Below are 18,031 nucleotides of genomic sequence, written 5' to 3'. Positions count from 1 at the left end.
CATAGCACCAAGGAAAGATTCAACTACCGACTCAGCAGGCGCAGAATGACAGTGCTTTTGGTAGATTGAAGGGGCACTGGTGTTGTTTACTTACAGGATTGGATCTCAATGAGAAAAATATCCCAATGGTTATAGCTGCCTGCTGTGTCCTGCATAATATCTGTGAGGCAATGAGGGAAAAGTTGTTGCCAGGGTTGATAGCAGAGGTGGAGTGGCTATCTGCTGAGTTTGAACAGTCAGATACAAAGGCTGTCAGAAGAGCTCAACAAGGAAGTATACATGGAGGCTTTGAAAGAGCACTAACAGTGAGCCACAGTAATGTGTTGTGGTGTTAAGGCTCTACCTCATCATGCAGTCTGGAGGACTGTTAGGAATTATGTGGTGCTTGGTGCACATGTAGGAATAACACCAACAATGCATCTATTACTTTTGTATTGCTTGCTGCACAGTTATGATTATTACCCTATATTTGTCACTGATCCTATGAGTTGTCAAAGTGTACAATCACAAGTAAGTGGTACTTTCAATACCAGCAGCCATTCTGCAGCACACATTGGGAACTAATAAAGATTAATTATTTCCCAAACAATAGAGTTTTACTGAGTAACAAAAAGACTTGACAAAAAATTATGTGCTAGTTAAAAGCAAATACATTAAAACCTTAATAAATGTATGGAACAAAGCTTAAAGAAGGGGAACCCACATTCATGTGCATTTTAGCTACACGTACATCAACCGTGGCTCTCATAGGTCAATGTATGTTAAGCTGTGGTTCTCCTTGATATCCCCTGGTGTGGAGTGGTAAGAGTAGGGATGTGGTCCATGATGCTATGGGAAACGTTGTCCGGGCATTGTAGGAACATGCTATACTGCTGTTCTCCATGGACAGCCAAGAGGTGAGCTCAGGATTATTGAATCTGTAGGTACACAAGAGTCTGAAGCTTCTGTGTTTGCTGCTGCAGAAGCTCCATTACATCTTGGTGCATCTCCTTCTCTGACTCACTCCTGGACCTGTCTCCTGTCCATAGTATCCTTCTCCATAAAGTCTGCAAATGTTCATTCTCCAGGCCCCCTGTTCATGGTCTGATGCAGCACTGGCTTGCAGGATTCTCACTGAAAATGTCATTCCAAGTCCTCTTCTTTCTCTTGCTTAACTAGCTCAGGCATTCCACAGGTGCGCAGGGGGAACCTCTCAAGGCCGCAACAGAAGCAGCTACAGATAACACACACAGAGGTACCATTGCCAGTGCAGTCACAATGGAAAGTGAAAGTTATGATTCAAAGCTCCCTTCCCTTGCTCCCTTAAAGTTGTAAAGACGACAGGTTTACTGACACTTCTGCTTCGGAGTGCTTGTGCACAGCAACACTCACCGCACCAGCCATGGTGGTCATGGGCTGACAGGCGTGAAAGATATGTTCAGTTACATAAACCAAAGAGTTTAGAGCAATGGCACTAAATACTGCCACCATTTTCCACAGTCAGTAGTGATTTTAGCTGATATCTCATTCCTGATGGTAACAAAGGCACAAAAAGCACAGCTTCAGCTGATGTCCCAAAGCTGCCTGCGCCCATATGCTGCTAGCCTGTGTACTGCAATGGTACCTGCCAAGGTGATCACCAACAGGCATTGGAAAGTGTCCTACTTCAGAAGAAGGAATAAGGCTGCCATTCCTATAAACTTTCAAGAGAGGACTGCAGAGTGCCTCCAGGGAAGTTTTGTCAAGATCTCTCAGGAGGATTTAAGGGACATCCCTGCGTACACAAACCAACTGTTCCATATGGTCCCCCTGCCTAACTGTCAGGGAAATGAAAAGCAGATAATGACTCTACCTCAAAGAATTTGAAGAACAACTAGCCAAAAACTGAAAAAGTAACAGCAATATTTTTTTTTTTTAAAGTACATCAGAAGCAGGAAGCCTACTAAACAACCAGTGGGCCACTGGACAATCGAGATGCTAAAGGAGCACTCAAGGACGATACGGCCACTGAGGAGAAACAAAAGGAATTATTTGCATTGCTCTTCATGACTGAGGTTGTGAGGGAGATTCCCAAACCTGAGCCATTCTTTTTAGGTGACAAATCTGAGGAACTGTCTCAGATTGAGGTGTCATTAGAGGTGGTTTTGGAACAAATTGATAAACTAAACAGTAATAAGTCACCAGGACCAGATGGTATTCACCAAAGAGTTCTGAAGGAACTCAAACGTGAAATTGCAGAACTAATAACTGTAGTTTGTTACCTACCATTTAAATCAGCTTCTGTACCAAATGACTGGAAGATAGCTAATGTGATGCCAATTTTTAAAAAGGGCACCAGAGGTGATCTCGGCAACTACAGGCTGGTAAACCTGATTTCAGTACCAGGCAAACTGGTTGAAACTATAGTCAAGAACAAAATTGTCAGACACATAGATGAAAATAAATTTGTTGGGGAAGAGTCAACATGCTTTTTGTAAAGGGAAATCATGCCTCACCAATCTACTAGAATTCTTTGTGGGAGTCAACAAGCATGTGGACAAGGGGTATCCAGTGGATATAGTGTACTTAGATTTTCAGAAAGCCTTTGGCAAGGTCCTTCACCAAAGGCTCTTAAGCAAAGTAAGCTATCATGGGATAAAAGGAAAGGTCCTCTCATGGACTGGTAACTGGTTAAAAGATAGGAAACAAAGGGTAGGAATAAATGGTCAGTTTTCAGAATGGAGAGAGGTAAAAATAGTGGTGTCCTCCAGGAGTCTGTACTGGGACCAGTCCTAATAAACATATTCACAAATGATCTGGAAAAAGTGGTAAACAGTGAGGTGGCAAAATCTGCAGATGATACAAAGCTACTCAAGACAGTTAAGTCCCAGGCAGACTGGGAAGAGCTACAAAAGAATCTCACAAAACTGGGTGACTGGTCAACAAAATGGCAGATGAAATTCAAATGTTGATAAATGCAAAGCAATGCACATTGGAAAGCATAATCCCAACTATACATATAAAATGATGGGGTCTAAATTAGCTGTCACCACTCAAAAAAAGAGATCTTGGAGTCATTGTGGACAGTTCTCTGAAAACATCCAGTCAAAGTGCAGCAGCAGCCAAAAAAGCAAACAGAATGTTAGGCATCATTAAGAAAGGGATAGATAATAAGGCAGAAAATATCATATTGCCTCTGTATAAATCCCTGGTATGCCCACATCTTGAATACTGCAGGCAGATGTGGTCGTCCCATCTCAAAAAAGATATATTGGAATTGAAAAAGGTTCAGAAAAGGGCATCAAAATTATTAGGGGTACGGAATGGCTGCCATATAAGGAGAGATTAACAACATTAGGACTTTTCAGCTTGGAAAAGACATGACCAGGGGGGTGGTATGATAGAGGTCTACAAAATCATGACTGGTGTGGAGAAAGTAAATAAAGTATTATTTACTCCTTCTCCTAATACAAGACCTAGGGGTCACCAATGAAATTAATAGGCAGCAAGTTTAAAACAAACAAAAGGAAGTATTTCTCCACACAGTCAACCTGTGGAACTCCTTGCCAGAGGATGTTGTGAGGCCCAAGACTATAACTGGGTTCAAAAAAAGAACTAGATACATTTATGGAGGATAGGTCCATCAATGGCTATTAGCCAGGATGGGCAGGGATGATGTCCCTAGCTTCTGTTTGCCAGAAACTGGGATTGGGTGACAGGGGATGGATCACTTGATGATTATCTGTTCTGTTCATTCCCTCTGGGGCACCTGGCACTGGCCACTGTCGGAAGACAGGATACTGAGCTAGCTGTACCTTGCTCTGATCCAGTATGGCCACTCTTATGTTCTTTCCCTGTTCTACAGCTACCTTTTATAGTACGAGTAAATAAATGACAAGTCAATAGTTGTGTCCTGCTAAGTTAGGGATGCCATCACTGTAATGGGAAATAAACACACTTATCCAAGGCTCCTTTGCCTGCATCGGGCTTGCCCATACTTGACTGCCAGAACTGACTGGACTATGGTAGATTCTCAATCAGATCCTAGCTCGCATGTGCCCCATCCTCTTCCTCCTATTCAGCCTCACTGTTCACCAGAGGCCTGTGACTCTGCCCCCTCCAAGATATCCATGGTGGTGTGCAAAGTGGTGGTGGGGTCTCTGCCAAGTGTGGCATTCAGCTCTTAGTAAAACCAGCAGGCCTGCGGCTCAGCAGTGGATCAACTGTTGGCCTCCCTGGCCTTCTGGTATGCCTGTGTCAGTTCCTTTGTTTTCACACAGCACTGCTGCTGATCCCCATCATACTCCTTCTCCTGCGGCCCCCATGCAATTTGCTTGTATATGTCCAAATTTCTATGGTTGGTCCGTAGCTATGCTTGTACAGCCTCTTCTCCCCACAGGCGCAGAAGATCCAAAATCTTCTGTCTGCTCCAAGTAGACATGTGCCTGGATTGTGTAGCCAACACAGTCAGCTGGACAGTTGCACATAACTGTGGAGACCAGCTAGGTGTGCTTGCCAATCTGGACAAATCAGGAAAAAGCACTTCTAAAATTTGCAGGGCTTTAAAGGTGGAGAGATCTTCCGGTCTGTGTAACCCCTGGATTGTGGAGTTCACAACTGTGACTAGAGTGGTCAGCTTCAGGCACTGTGGGAGAGATGCTGGAGGACTGTTAGCGTCAACATTGGTAACAGAGCATTTACATTTGCACTGTGTCAACCTTAATACATTGACCATAACTCAATGCCACTTGGGGAGGTGGTGTTACTATGTCGGTATAACGGAGAGCTTGTAGGAGACAAATGTAGACATGCACACATGCACAATTAGGTCTACACATGGTGGCTTATGGGGACTTAACTTTGTAGTGTTGACCAGGCCTGAGGATAGATGGAAAAAATCGTTCTGATTTTAAGGACAGGTTTTTTTTTTTAAGTCAATGTAACAGGACATGCAGTCTGTTTTAAAGAAATATGTTGGGGATAAAAATGCTTTTCAGAAGGCTGCAGCTGTTTCAGTTTCTCCTTAAGATGGCTTAACTTTTCCTAACTGCATGATCTTGAGAAAGTAATCACCTACAGATGGTAAGATCATATCTTTGGCTTTGAGGCTACTGACATATCTACTTTAGAAATAGTCACCACGCTGGCTTTGGAATTTTGTAGAATTTTATCTGCTGGTTGAGCCTCCTTTCCCTTATCAGGGTTCTTCCATTCTGCTATTATAACATCTTCAAAGGAAGAATGTAAAGACAGTGCTCACTCCTTTTTTGATAGTGGGGATTTGCCTGTTGATTTCTTTTCCTCCTCTTTGTCTGGTTGAATGTCTATTATATCGATAATTTTTTAATGTATACATTGTATCAAAGGGCTCTGTAGGAAAACAATCTCTCTTGTTGATCCTGGTCTGACTGATCACTTCTGATTCAGAGAGCTTGCCTTTATCACTGGAGCACGTAGAGGAACTGAAGTTTTGCCAAAGATATTTCTTCCTTATTTTTTTATGATTTAAAAAAAAGTTTATGAGGAACAGGAGAGTGCAAATGATAGAGTTCTTTTCCTGTTAGACAGCACCAAACTGGGGAACATGCTGTTCCTGTATTTCATTAACAGAGTTAGCCCAAGCTGCTACTTTATCATTATCAAACAGGCTGAGGTATTTTGTGATAGCATTTTTTTTAAAAGCCTCCTTGTCTGGAAAACAGTGACATGGGCAAAACGTCTTCCTCCTGTTTAACAAAGAGTGTACCCACTTGAACAGGAAAAGTGAAGTTAGAACCGTATTTTCCCCTTCAAAAGTATGTTGAGAAAGTAGTAGGTATATCTGAACTTACAACAACTACGAAATCAAGTTGGGGGAAACACTCTGGGATCCCTTTTCTTGCCAAGTTTTATTAAGATTGATGCTTTCCCTACATGCTGCATTGGCTCTGTAAGAAAACAAACATTGGCTATTGTCTCCCTACCCATGCCTCCTACATCCAGTACTCTCTGAACATGCAAGGATTTTTGGACTAAGACCAGAATTGACAAAAGTCTCCTTCAGTCTCAGGACTGAGACATCTTACAAATTAGACAACTTCTGTTTTTTTTCTGCCTGTTTAGAACAAGCCAACTGACACACTTCAGGTAAACGATACATTTCCTGTGAGTTATCTCCAGAGAAAATCCTTTTTGGTTTGTGGTTGGAACTTCAGAAATTCATAATATACAGGAGGAACTAACAACTACAATTAATGTTCAGTGTGCCTCTTCTCCCTACTCCAAAAACTTCTACCTGAATAGGCAAAAAAGACGGTTACTCACCTTTGTAACTGTTGTGCTTCGAGATGTGTTGCTCATATCCATTCCAGTTAGGTGTGTGCGCGCTGCGTGCACGTTCGTCGGAAGATTTTTACCCAAGCAACACTCGGTGGGTCGGCTGGGCGCCCCCTGGACTGGCGCCGCTATGGCTCCTGATATATACCCCTGCCGACCCAGCCACCCTTCAGTTCCTTCTTGCCGGCTACTCTGACAGAGGGGAAGGAGGGTGGGTTTTGGAATGGATATGAGCAACACATCTCGAAGAACAACAGTTAGAAAGGTGAGTAACCGTCTTTTCTTCTTCGAGTGCTTGCTCATATCCATTCCAGTTAGGTGATTCCCAAGCCTTATCTAGGCAGTGAGGTCGGAGTGAAATGTGGCAGAATGTAAACGTGCTGAGCCAGAGGCTGCAGCATCTCTTGACTGTTGAACCAGAGCATAATGCGAAGCAAAGGTATGGACTGAGGACCATGGAGCTGCGCGACAGATCTCGTGGGTAGGTACATGAGCCAGCAAGGCGGCAGATGAAGCCTGAGCCCTGGTAAAAATGCCACAGTGATTGGGCTTGGGACAAATATGAGCAAATCATAACCAGTGCACGCAAATGCATGCCATCCACCAAGAATGACGATCCTCTGAGCGGAAAACCAAGGTAGGGCCTTTCCTTCAGTCCCTGCTCAACTGCAAACAAGAGAGTTGGGAGCGTTTTTACGAAAAATGGTTTTTTTGTCTCCGCTCAAATATAAATGCGAGCGCTCATACAGACACGTCCAAGGGAGTGCATTGTTGCTCCATTGCCGTTAGTGTGGGTAACATTGAAAAGGCTGAAAAACCCTTTAGGGAGGAAAAGCCGGGTGTGGTCGAGTAAACTGACCTTGGTTTATGTGAGAACAAGTGTACGGCGGCAACCCACCGTTAAAGAGCCCTGAAGCTCGGAGACTCGTTGGGGCCAGATGTAATGGCTAAACGCAGAAAGCTGTCTTCCAAAGACAGGTATAGCAGAGAGCAGGTCCGCTAACAGCTCGAATGGGGAGACCAATACAATCTGGGTTTAAAAACCAAGGTTGAGGTTCCAGTTTTGGGGCATGGGGCGGCATACTTTGAAAGGGATGTAAAGAGCTCCAAAGCCTGAGGAAACTCGAACCATAGAGTGTGAGAACACCGGAAAAGACCAACCTTAGCACTGGTGGACAGGGTTAGAAGGATGGCTGCCAAGTGTACCCTCAGTGATGACACCGCTTAAGCCCCTGCGTTGTCAGGCACAGAGTAAGTCAATAGAGAAGGAAATCGAGACCGTCAGTAGAGAGTCGATCAAGCCGTTTTCGCAACCTGGTAGGAGGAAACGCGTTCCACTCGGCCAGAGTACGTTGAAACCATAAGGTGGAAGGCTTTCCCTTGCCCCTACCTTGCCACGGTTTAGTTCCCAGTGTGCCCAGAAGCCTACACGCGGAAGGTGAAGGAGACTGGGGCAGGTCCGGGTGGCGAAAGCCGCCCGTGTCCTGAAGATTATATAGCGTCTGGGTGAGAGTAGCCCAGGGTAAAAATTGGGTTTGGCATACAATGACAAGGTATAGCAACGTGGTGTACCACAGTGCTGCCTGGAACCAACGACGGAAGTGAATCATGAGTATGCGCACTCGCCCCGTGAGTTTTGAAGAGTCAGTGACCTCAATGAACCCAGCAGGAACGGTGGGATAGCAGGCACAAAGAGTTGGCCCTTTCCTTGGCATAAGGAAAGCCGTCCGAGATCACTTCCGGGGAGAGACCTTGGGAGAAGACAGTCTGGCATTTTTCCTGTCCCGCGCGGTAAGCGAACAGGTCTATATTGGGGAAAGTCTCCACTTACCTGTGGAAAACAGACATGCATCACATCAGGGGCAGAGCAAGCCAACTCGTGAAGACCGGAAAAGACCCTGCTGATCGAAGGCGCCAAGGCGCTTCCGAGCTGGAGAAGACGCTGATCGTACCGAGATTTACAGTGGGCTATGCAGAAGTACCAGAGAATTGGAGGCCTCCTCCTGAAAAAAGGGGGAGGACCAGATGCCCTACCCTGGTTGTTTATTAGTAAGCACAGATGGTTGTGTTAGGCTGTAGACACAGACAACCACGGCCTCAACAGCTGCTGCTGGAGAAGACCCATGGCAACGCACGGGGACTGCTCTCATTTTTGGACATTGATGTGGAATGCCAGCTCCTGAGACGACCAAAGGCCTTAAGCTCGAAGGTGACTGAGGTGAGCACCCGAGCCGAGAGATGACGTGTCCGTCGTCAGGGACAGTGAGGGCTGGGGCGGATGGAACGGCATCCCTGCCCATACCAGGGAGGGAGTTAGCCACCATTCTAGGGAGCCTAGGGTGCTCGAGGGAATGGTGACTATTGTGACCATTGGGTCCCTGTCCGGGCGGTACGCCGAGTTGAGCCAAACTTGGAGAGGACGGAGGCGGAGCTTGGCGTGTTTGGATACAAACTAGCAGGCAGCCATGGGACCCAGGAGACCGAGACAAGTGCGAGCCAATGTCATTGGGAAAGTCTGCAGACCTCGGATGATTGTTGCCATCGCCTGAAACCACAGCTGTGGTAAGCAGGCTCCGGCTAGGTCGGAGTCCAGGATAGCTCCTAGGAAGTCTAACCTCTGCGTGGGAACCAGAGTGGATTTTTCTATAGTAATCATCAGGCCTAGACGTGTGAATAGGTCCTTGACGATGCCCACATACTGAGTGATTAGTGTCTCGGAGTCTCCTCGGATAGGCCAATCGTCCACATACGGAAAAACATATATCTGACGTCGGCGGAGGTAGGCGGCGACTACGGCCATACACTTGGTCAATACCCGTGAGGCTGGAGAAAGGCCAAACAGCAGGACCGTAAACTGGAAGTACTGACGGTTGGCTAGAAAGTGGAGGTATCTCCCGTGCAGAGGGAAGATGGCGACGTGCAAGTACGCGTCCTTCATATCGAGGGCGGCATACCAGTCTCTAGGATCCAAGGACGGGATAATGGTTTCCAGGGATACCATGCGGAACTTCAACCTTATCATAAACTGGTTGAGTCCTCGCAGGTCTAGGATAGGTCTGAGACCTCCATTCGAGTTGGGGATTAGGGAATAACGGGAGTAAAACCCCTTGCCCCTTTCGTCCATCGGCGTCTGCACCTCTTGTAAGAGGAATTGCTCATGAGAGGGGTCCCTGAAGAGGGACAGGGTTGGAACAAATTGGAGGTGGTACCCATACTCCACCATGTGTAGGATCCAGCAATCTGAAGTTAACTGGGGCCACACCAGGAGGAAGTAGGAGTGGGATCCCGGCCTTTAACTGGTACGCTGCCCTCGGGCGCACCTTCAAAAGTTCATCTTTGGTCCCGGTAGTGATTGCGAGGGACCTTGATCTTGGCCCTCTAGGGATCCTGACGGTCGTCTGCGACCACCTCGGCCGCGCCATCTGCCAAAGTCCTGTCTCTGGCTAGGCACAGAGTACGGCGGTGTGGCTGGGGACAGAAAGGCCTGCATTTGGTTGCCGGCGTATGCACGCTCAGAGAGCGCATTAGGACCCTGTTGTCCTTCAGGCTTTGCAGCCTGGGGCTGTCTTTGCCACGAAGAGGCCTTTACCATCAAATGGTAAGTCCTGAATGGTATACTGCAGCTCCGGCTGGAGGTTTGAAACCTGAAGCCATGAGATGCGCCTCATGGCAACACCCAAGGCCAGAGACCTGGCTGCTGAGTCTGCTGCATCCAACGAGGCCTGGAGGGAAGCTCTGGCCACCTTTTCCCCTTCCTCCAAAAGGGCAGTGAACTCTTGGCGGGTGTCTTGAGGGAGGAGCTCCATAAACTTACCCACCGCCACCCAGGTGTTATAATTATAGCAGCTAAGCAAGGCTTGTTGATTTGCCACCCAGAGTTGTAAGGCCCCTGCAGAGTACATCTTGAGGTCGAGTAGGTCTATTCGCCTAGCCTCCTTTGATTTCGGGGCTGGCGCCTGTTGGCCATGCCGTTCCCTCTCCTTAACGGACTGAACGACTAGTGAGCAGGGAGGAGGACGGACATACAAGCAGTCGTACCCCTTAGAGGGCACCATATATTTACGCTCGACTCCCCTGGCCACAGGAGGGATAGAGGCTGGGGACTGCCATATGGTATCAGCATTCGCCTGGATGGTCTGAATAAAGGGGTAGGGCCCCTCTAGTGCGGCAATCGCCGATAGAATGCCCACTACCGGGTGCTCTACCTCCGGGACCTCCTCCACCTGGAGGTCCATATTGAGTGCTACCCTCCATGGGAGGTCCTGATGGGCTCTCAGGTTGTTGGAAGGCACATCAGAATCGCGGTCCTGAGCATAAGAGCTGTCCGCATGGGATGACACTGATGCGTGTCTGGATGGCCATGGAGGTGCTGAAAAACCACGGGCAGAGTCTTTGACTCTATCGGACCTTGCCCAACTCGGCACCAGGGACCGGTACCGGGAGGCGTACCGGTACCTGGAACGAGATCCAGACCTGCGACCAGAGTGGTGCCGGGAGGTCGACCGAGATCTCGAGGCTCGACGTCAGGAGCAGCTACGGGAGTCACAGTGCCTGTAGCGGTGCCGGGAGCTGGAACGGTGCCGAGAGTAACGGGTCAGTAAACGGGAGACCGACCAGTGCAGCGACTGCGACCGGTACCGAGGAGGAGAACAGCACCAGGACTGCAAGTGGTGTCGGGAGCGTCTGCGGGACCGTGATCATGAACAGTGCCGCTCTGCTGTGCCGACAGAGGATGGTCATATCAAGGGAAGCTTGCCAAGAGACTGTATTACCCGCATCAGCAGTGCTGGGGGATCAGGCAGCATCGACTCAGTCATGGCAATGAGATCCCTCGCCATTGGGAATGTCTCCGGCGTGGAGGGAACAGTAAGCTCAACCACAGCGCGTACCGGGGAGCTGTCAGGCACCAGATTCGATGGCCCTCGTGGGACCGGGATCGACAGTGCCGACGTTGTCGGTGCCTCGGCAGGCGTCTGTGCCAGGCGATCCGACTTAGATGAGCTCTCTGGCTGCGGTGCAGTTGGCACGGAAGCAGCAGGAGCAGGGAGCTCAACCATGGCGCGTGTCGGGGAGCTGTCAGGCACTCTCGACCTCAGAGAGAGGGAGCGGTGCCGAGTCGACTTCAGTGCCGGGAATGGCCGGCGCCGAGAGGCCTTGGCAGTACCGGCGGGGTCCGGTGCCGAGGAGGTGCTTCTGCCCACCAACTGACCAGCGCTTGGTGCCAAAGGCGGAGGGGTTAGTAAAAGTTCCGCTCCTTTTTGTTCTCGGCTAAAAAGCCTTGCAAATGGGGCATTTAGCTGTCAAGTTCGATTCCCCGAGGCACTTCAAACAGGAGTCTTGCGGATCTCCTGTCAGCATCGGCTTGTGGCAGGCCGAGCACGGTTTAAAACCCAGTGAGCCGGGCATGGGCTCCAGCACTAGGTGCGGGGAAGGGGCTACTCCCCGAACCCCCATAACTATTACTAAACTAACTATGCTAGTAAAGAAAAAATGTATAACTATATAAATATATATATAAAAGGATTATAACTATATACACGAGAACTACGAGTAGCTAGGGAAGTGGAGGTCAGCTCCACTATTCCAACGACTGACACAGGCGATAAGAAGGACTGAAGGGTGGCTGGGTCGGCAGGGGTATATATCCAGCGCCATAGCGGCGGTACTCCAGGGGGCGCCCAGCCGACCCACCAAGTGTTGCTAGAGTAAAAATCTTCCGACGAACGTGCACGCGGCGTGCACACACCTAACTGGAATGGATATGAGTAAGCGCTCGAAGAAGAAATAGCTTTTACTGTTGCAGGCAGAACTTTTAGCAGGAAGTAGAAGAAACATCTTATAGTCCAGAGCTTAATGACAAAATCTGAATTGCCCCTGGTAGCCATCAAGAAAAGGGGAACCCAGGTGTGATGGAGATACTGTAAGACAAGGTTTCCAACTAGGTAGGTAAGTTATAACTATATCCCTTTTACAGATGGTAAGCTGTGGCCACATAATGACCAAGAAGCTGCAGAACTCTGGAGTTTTTGCCTTGAGATGGTCTCCTTTTACCTTTTGGCTGGGAGCATGTCATGCAACTTGGATAAAAGTCATGATGATAAAAATTAAATACTTTTTCAATCATTCTGTCAATCCAGTCATTAAAAATATCTAATGCTAAAAACAAAGCTTTGTATAATTCTAGTAAGTATTCACTTAAATTTTCATCATTGGCAATGGACTAAATCCTGTGCTTCTCTTCACTTCCTTCTCCCTGCTGAGCAGTGCAAATGGAACAAAGACTGATCACATCTGCCTTGTAAGGTTTTGTTTCCCTGCAGACGGTAGTTATTCTCAGTAAAATAAATTCCCTTCAGTGAGGATTGTAAATACACATTTTAAGTTTAACACAACGTATGAAACATTAATTAGGTGAAGAAAACTGATCCAATGATTGCAGCAAATAGTGTCCGATCCTACACATTCTCTTTCACACATGAAGTTACTTTGCATCAGTCAGAGTACTCACAGAAAGATCGTTCATGTGACTAAGGAATAATTTTTAGTAAAATTAGTATTTGTCTTTCTGTATATAAGTGTTTAGGGACAAATCCAAACATGCTTCCAAAAATAGGCATGTATATTTTCTGCAGGACCCATTTGCTTATGCAATATTTTTGCCTTTTTATGTCAAGTTGTGATTTGTGCTCAACGAATGTCCACATACAAACTCATCCTCTGAAACTGTAGATAATGCAAAGAGCAAAGTCTTTAAATGCTGGCTCCTAAATTGTGCATGTAAGTCCCGCGCATGCACAAATCAGCACTTGTGCGTCTAAAGACCTTATTCACATGCTCAGTTGATCAATTTGTGCGCACAAAGATTCAGTGCAAAACTCTGGAGAGTAATTTCAAGAACATACTTGAAATTGTTGTTCTACAGATTCAACTTACACCAACAGAAGTAGGCCTTTCTTAACTCACCCCATTCTGCATCACACTGCAAGCACCTCAAAAGAGTGGATGATCTTACATACTGTGCCATGTGTCCCAAGTATACCAGGGTGATTGAAGGATGAGGTAGTGGCCTTTACCACGACTTTTTTTGAGTCAAACTTCAACCCTTATTTTAACATCCTATTTTCTTATTCAGTTTTCTTTGTTTCTGATTGAGGATATAAAAAAAATAAATTTGTAAATAAGCTCATTTTAAAAAAAATAGAAGTTCTATTTCAGCATTTGGGGTTTTCAGATGCTTTTTTCACCTGTTCACATGTTAAAAAATAGCTTTATTTTAGAAAATGAAGTTCTGCCAGTTTTCCTTTGGAGACCACAGCTGTATTTCATTACGACAAATTACACTCATTGTAGACTTGTACGTACTTCTGTCCACATCCACAGTCCTATTGATTCCTATTTTCTAACTAGGAAAGTCTGAAATGCTGAATCATAACGCTGATGTGATGGAATCATTTATTAATGTTATAGAAGTGAATCTTACACTATTTAAAGCTTCATTTTATCTACTGTATATGATTTTGTACCAAGCTTAAAAGGTAAAGTCTTGGGTCCAACACTTTAAATTGTGACTTTAAAAATAAACATTGAGTACCCTATTCTGAGCTTGAAAAAAAATCACTTTGTTTTACATTTTCTAACGTTAGTAGCCATAAATATTGTAACACAGTAACAAAAGATATTCAGTTCATAACATATTGGGTCAAACTAATCCACGGCATAACTCCATTGACTTCAGTGGATTTACATCAGGGATATATTTGTCCCATTATCTTTGGAAGAGACATTGATTTGATACGATATGAACAGGTTTTTCCCCCCTTCAAATAATAAAAATGTTTATTCAATCCAAAGGTAGAGGAGGAGATTTTTTTACTCTTATGTAACAGTTTAACCAAATAACCCCAATTCCTGCATAATTTAAGTATAGTGGAGGAAACATCCACTAAATATAAGACAAGTTTCAAACTTACGTAAAATTACAACTTCGAAATTATAACCTTGTTTAAAAACAAGAAAAATGTTTATTTTAACAACATACAGGCCAATTTCATTTAACATTTGGCTGAGTGAGGAAGACAGACAATTTGGCATCAAAATACCACTAAAATGATGTAAAATGGGACTGCATATCAGATATCATGGAATTTTGCCACTATTCACCAGTCTTTATAAATAAGCCCTTACAACAGAAATTACGAGAGCAGCTCTAACAACTCTGAAATGCCCAATGCATCAATATTCCGACTTCATAAGATGATCTTTTGCCAATATGAAGAACACTGTGGGGGTTCTGTGACTGCTCAGGGCTTAAGGAGCTTGTAAAAGATCTGCTTTTTTCTGTGTTGGTTTCCAAGTGACTATGCATAAATAGAGGTTACATCTATTTCAAGTTCTTCAAGTTGTATGGTCCTTATCTGTATTCCACATGTGGGTACACACATGCACCATGTGCTTGAGTCAAGAAATTCTAACAAGCAGGTTCCATCGGCCCACACGTGCTCAGTGGATCTCCTTGTGCATAAGAGGCATGCAGGATGCACCTCTCCAATTCCTCCTCTTAATGCAAATCCAGAGAGGTATGGAGAAGAGGGAATGGAGGACAGGTAGTAGAACACAGATAGGGACTACAAATTGAAAAGAACTTCCATTTACCAGTAAGTAACCACCATTTCTTCTTCGAGTGCTGGTACCTGACCCGCCCTTGCATCCCAGGACCCTGCAGGGCTGGAGGGTCTGAGTCAGCTGGCACCTAGGGTCCAAGGCCTATTGATTTCCTATGTGCATACAGTCTCAGATTGTCTCAGGTCCCAGAAGACCTCTGGATATATCCCAGAGTTCCTGGCAGCAGCAGAGCAGCACTGCAGGCAGCAGTGTAGTGGCCGGAAGCACCATTACTGCCTGGCCAAACCCACTCCCTGTTCCAGCTCCTCTTGTGGCAGCAGCTCCGGCTCCTCCTCACTGCTGCATGGAGCTTGCCCGGAGCAGGGGGCAAAGTTGACAGGCACGAGGCAGCTTTGGCTACCAGGATGTTGTGGGTCATCCCTCCCCCAGCCATGCTGAACTGGGAGCCCGGCCTCTCCTCTGCTCTGCAGAGCAGCCCACTTGCTCCTGGCTCCTCCCCCACCCCCGCTCTCCCTGAGGCGGTGTGCGCAAAGGCACCTGGGCAGTATGCACTGTGAAAGCAGTGAGTGGGAGCAAGCCCCAAAACTTCCCAACAGCCTTCCTGTGATCTCTTATCCCTACCCCCTGAGGTGACACAGATACTTTTACTTACTGCTGTTTGGGATAACACCCAAGATGACTATGAGAAAGATATTAGCAGAAAAGAAGGTTTCTATTTTTCAGTTTGTATACAACCTTGGGTGGTGGGGAGAGGAGCAACAGCCCTACTATAAAAAGTCTCCAAACTGCTGATCCAATGCAACAATGCCTATATGCTACAACCAATAATTTACTCTAAAAATATAGTCACCTTATGCTGCCCTCAGTCCAGAAAAGTAAAACAGTTCAGCCAAAGTTATATTTTGACAAATTCCAGAAAAAGTTAACAATGTGTGCTACAGTTGAGTTTGTGGAGTGGAAGAGAGTTAGCAGTGAAAATGATAACCTCAGCCATTTAGTGTAGTGGTCTTACTGATAAGTAGTGAGTGATTTATTTACTTTTTTCAGACACATCATCTTTCCAGGGAGTATCTGCTGAGTACTCCACAGTTAGAGTGTGAGTACCACTGAAAATCAGCTCGTGTGCCGCCTTCGGAACGCGTGCCATAGGTTGCCTACCCCTGTATTAACGTGTCTGTCAGAAATTCTCACAAGCCAAAGACACAGGGCCTGACTCTCTCAAGCCTTTTCTGTAATAATGTGATGAACGGTCTGATAAAAATACCTTATATTTTAACACTATGGCCGGTGCAACCAACGTATTGTACTTACCAGGGAGGATAGATGTGGACAATATCCTGTGGGCCTCCCTTAAGGTAAGCTGCTGTTTCCTTTGTAAAGAGAACTTTGACTCTGGGCTCAGTATCAACGACAACATCTTCAGAGGAACTGTCAGCAGATAGCTGTCCAAAATGCTGGCAGAGAGCAACCTGTATAGTGCACTCCTCATGCACCTCCAAGATCTTCACAATTAATACACCAGATTTGCCTCCTGGAAAGTAAGCAAAGTGACAAAAACCAAATAAAAAGTTAGGAAGACGTGTCTTACAGACCAGAGTAGTGACACACAGATTCACATCCCATTTCCAGACTCCTCTCATTTCTTTTGACAAAGCAGTCAAAACTGTTTGGCTGTGTTAAACAAACAAAGTGAAATAATACACCACCAGGCTATGAACCTGCCGTGTTAAAAACCACATGGTCACAAATCATCATCTATATAGGTGTCATGAACTGAACAAAGCATGAAAGTCTCTCTGTGTATTCCAAATACTGATCACAGTACCATACATCATTTACAAAAAACAAACTCAACACTATTTTTGAAGCTGTCAATATGCCACCCCTTCGTTTTTAATAAACTGTCTTTTAATGTTGCCTAATTTTCAATTCCTCGCTTCTTTTGTCTCTTTTTATGGCCAAATACGGTCTTGTCTGTGCAGTTAGAATAAGGAGGAATCGTACAAGTGATGGGAATCTTCCCCTGCAATGGGGTAGCTAGGCATACAGTTGTTGTGCACCCAACCTCCTGCCACTAATACTTAATAGCACCTGGGCCCTCTGCATACCCCATACACAACGACAGTAGGCAAATCATACAGACAAAAGGAGAACTGCTTGGATACTTTCTGCCACATCCCATATTCCTTCACTGTAATATAGAGAGGCACTGCAGAGTCCCCTGAGCAACAGTGTTTAGGGTCTTCTGCATCCACAGAGGGTGTGCTAGAATTCCAAGTGTGCAGCGTCTCAAAAGCCCCACCAGGCAGATACTTTCCTTAGTTGCACAACTCTTATGCTATGGAAGTGCCCATTTGACACCCGTGAAGTTGCTGATGATATACACCATTATCGTTTACACATTCAAGACAAAGTCAATGTGAAGTTGATGGCTATGATATTGGATAAAAGTAAATAAAAGGATAAGATTATCATTTTTCTTGTTTCAGGACAACTAATGTTTTGTTCTGATTTCAACTTTTTGTTTCATTTTTTTTTTTGATTTTATATTAATAGAATCATAGAAATGAAGGGCTGGAAGGTACCTCAGGAAGTCATCAAGCCCAGCTCCCTGCATTGTGGCAGGACCAAGTAAACCTAGACCATCCCTGACAGGTGTTTGTCCAACTTGTTTTTCAATGCTTCCAATGGTGGGGACTCGAGGACATCCCTTGGTAGCTTAAATACCCTTATAGTTAGAAAGTTTTCCTAACATCTAACCTAAATCTCTCTTGCTGCAGTTAAGCCCATTACTTCTTGTCCCACCTTCAGTGGACATGGAAAGCAATTGATCACCATCCTCTAACAGCCCTTAAGATATTGGAAAACGTATTAGATCACCCCTCAGTCTTCTTCTCTCAAGATTAAACGTGCCCAGTTTTTCAACCTTTCCCCATAAGTCATGTTTTCTATACCTTTTATAATTTTTATTGCTCTCCTCTGGACTCTTTCCAAGTTGAACATATCCTTCCTAAAGTGTTGTGCTAAGACTTGGATTATAGACTCTAGGACTGGAAGGGACCTCGAGAGGTCATCGAGTCCAGTCCCCTGCCCTCATGGCAGGACCAAATACTGTCTAGACCATCCCTGATAGACA

The 18,031-nt window shown here is 45.7% G+C and overlaps 1 protein-coding gene across 3 annotated transcripts in view; it reads right to left on the bottom strand.

The window, feature by feature from the left end:
* The window catches only part of SPIDR (scaffold protein involved in DNA repair), a 373,383-nt gene that overhangs the window by 187,950 nt on the left and 167,402 nt on the right, over positions 1–18,031 (bottom strand). For all 3 annotated transcript variants that reach the window (XR_012655349.1, XM_075063011.1, XM_032800081.2), the window contains exon 8: positions 16,207–16,426. Coding sequence is in view for 2 of the 3 variants with exons in the window: in XM_075063011.1 (XP_074919112.1) it covers positions 16,207–16,426 (220 nt within the window). In the remaining variant the exon portion in view is untranslated. The remainder of the gene's footprint in view (positions 1–16,206; positions 16,427–18,031) is intronic.

This window comes from Chelonoidis abingdonii, chromosome 2 (assembly GCF_003597395.2).
Source record: "Chelonoidis abingdonii isolate Lonesome George chromosome 2, CheloAbing_2.0, whole genome shotgun sequence".
NCBI lineage: Eukaryota > Metazoa > Chordata > Testudines > Testudinidae > Chelonoidis > Chelonoidis abingdonii.
The sequence above is the reverse complement of the archived record's forward strand: the minus strand, read 5'-3'. Positions and strand labels throughout refer to the sequence as shown.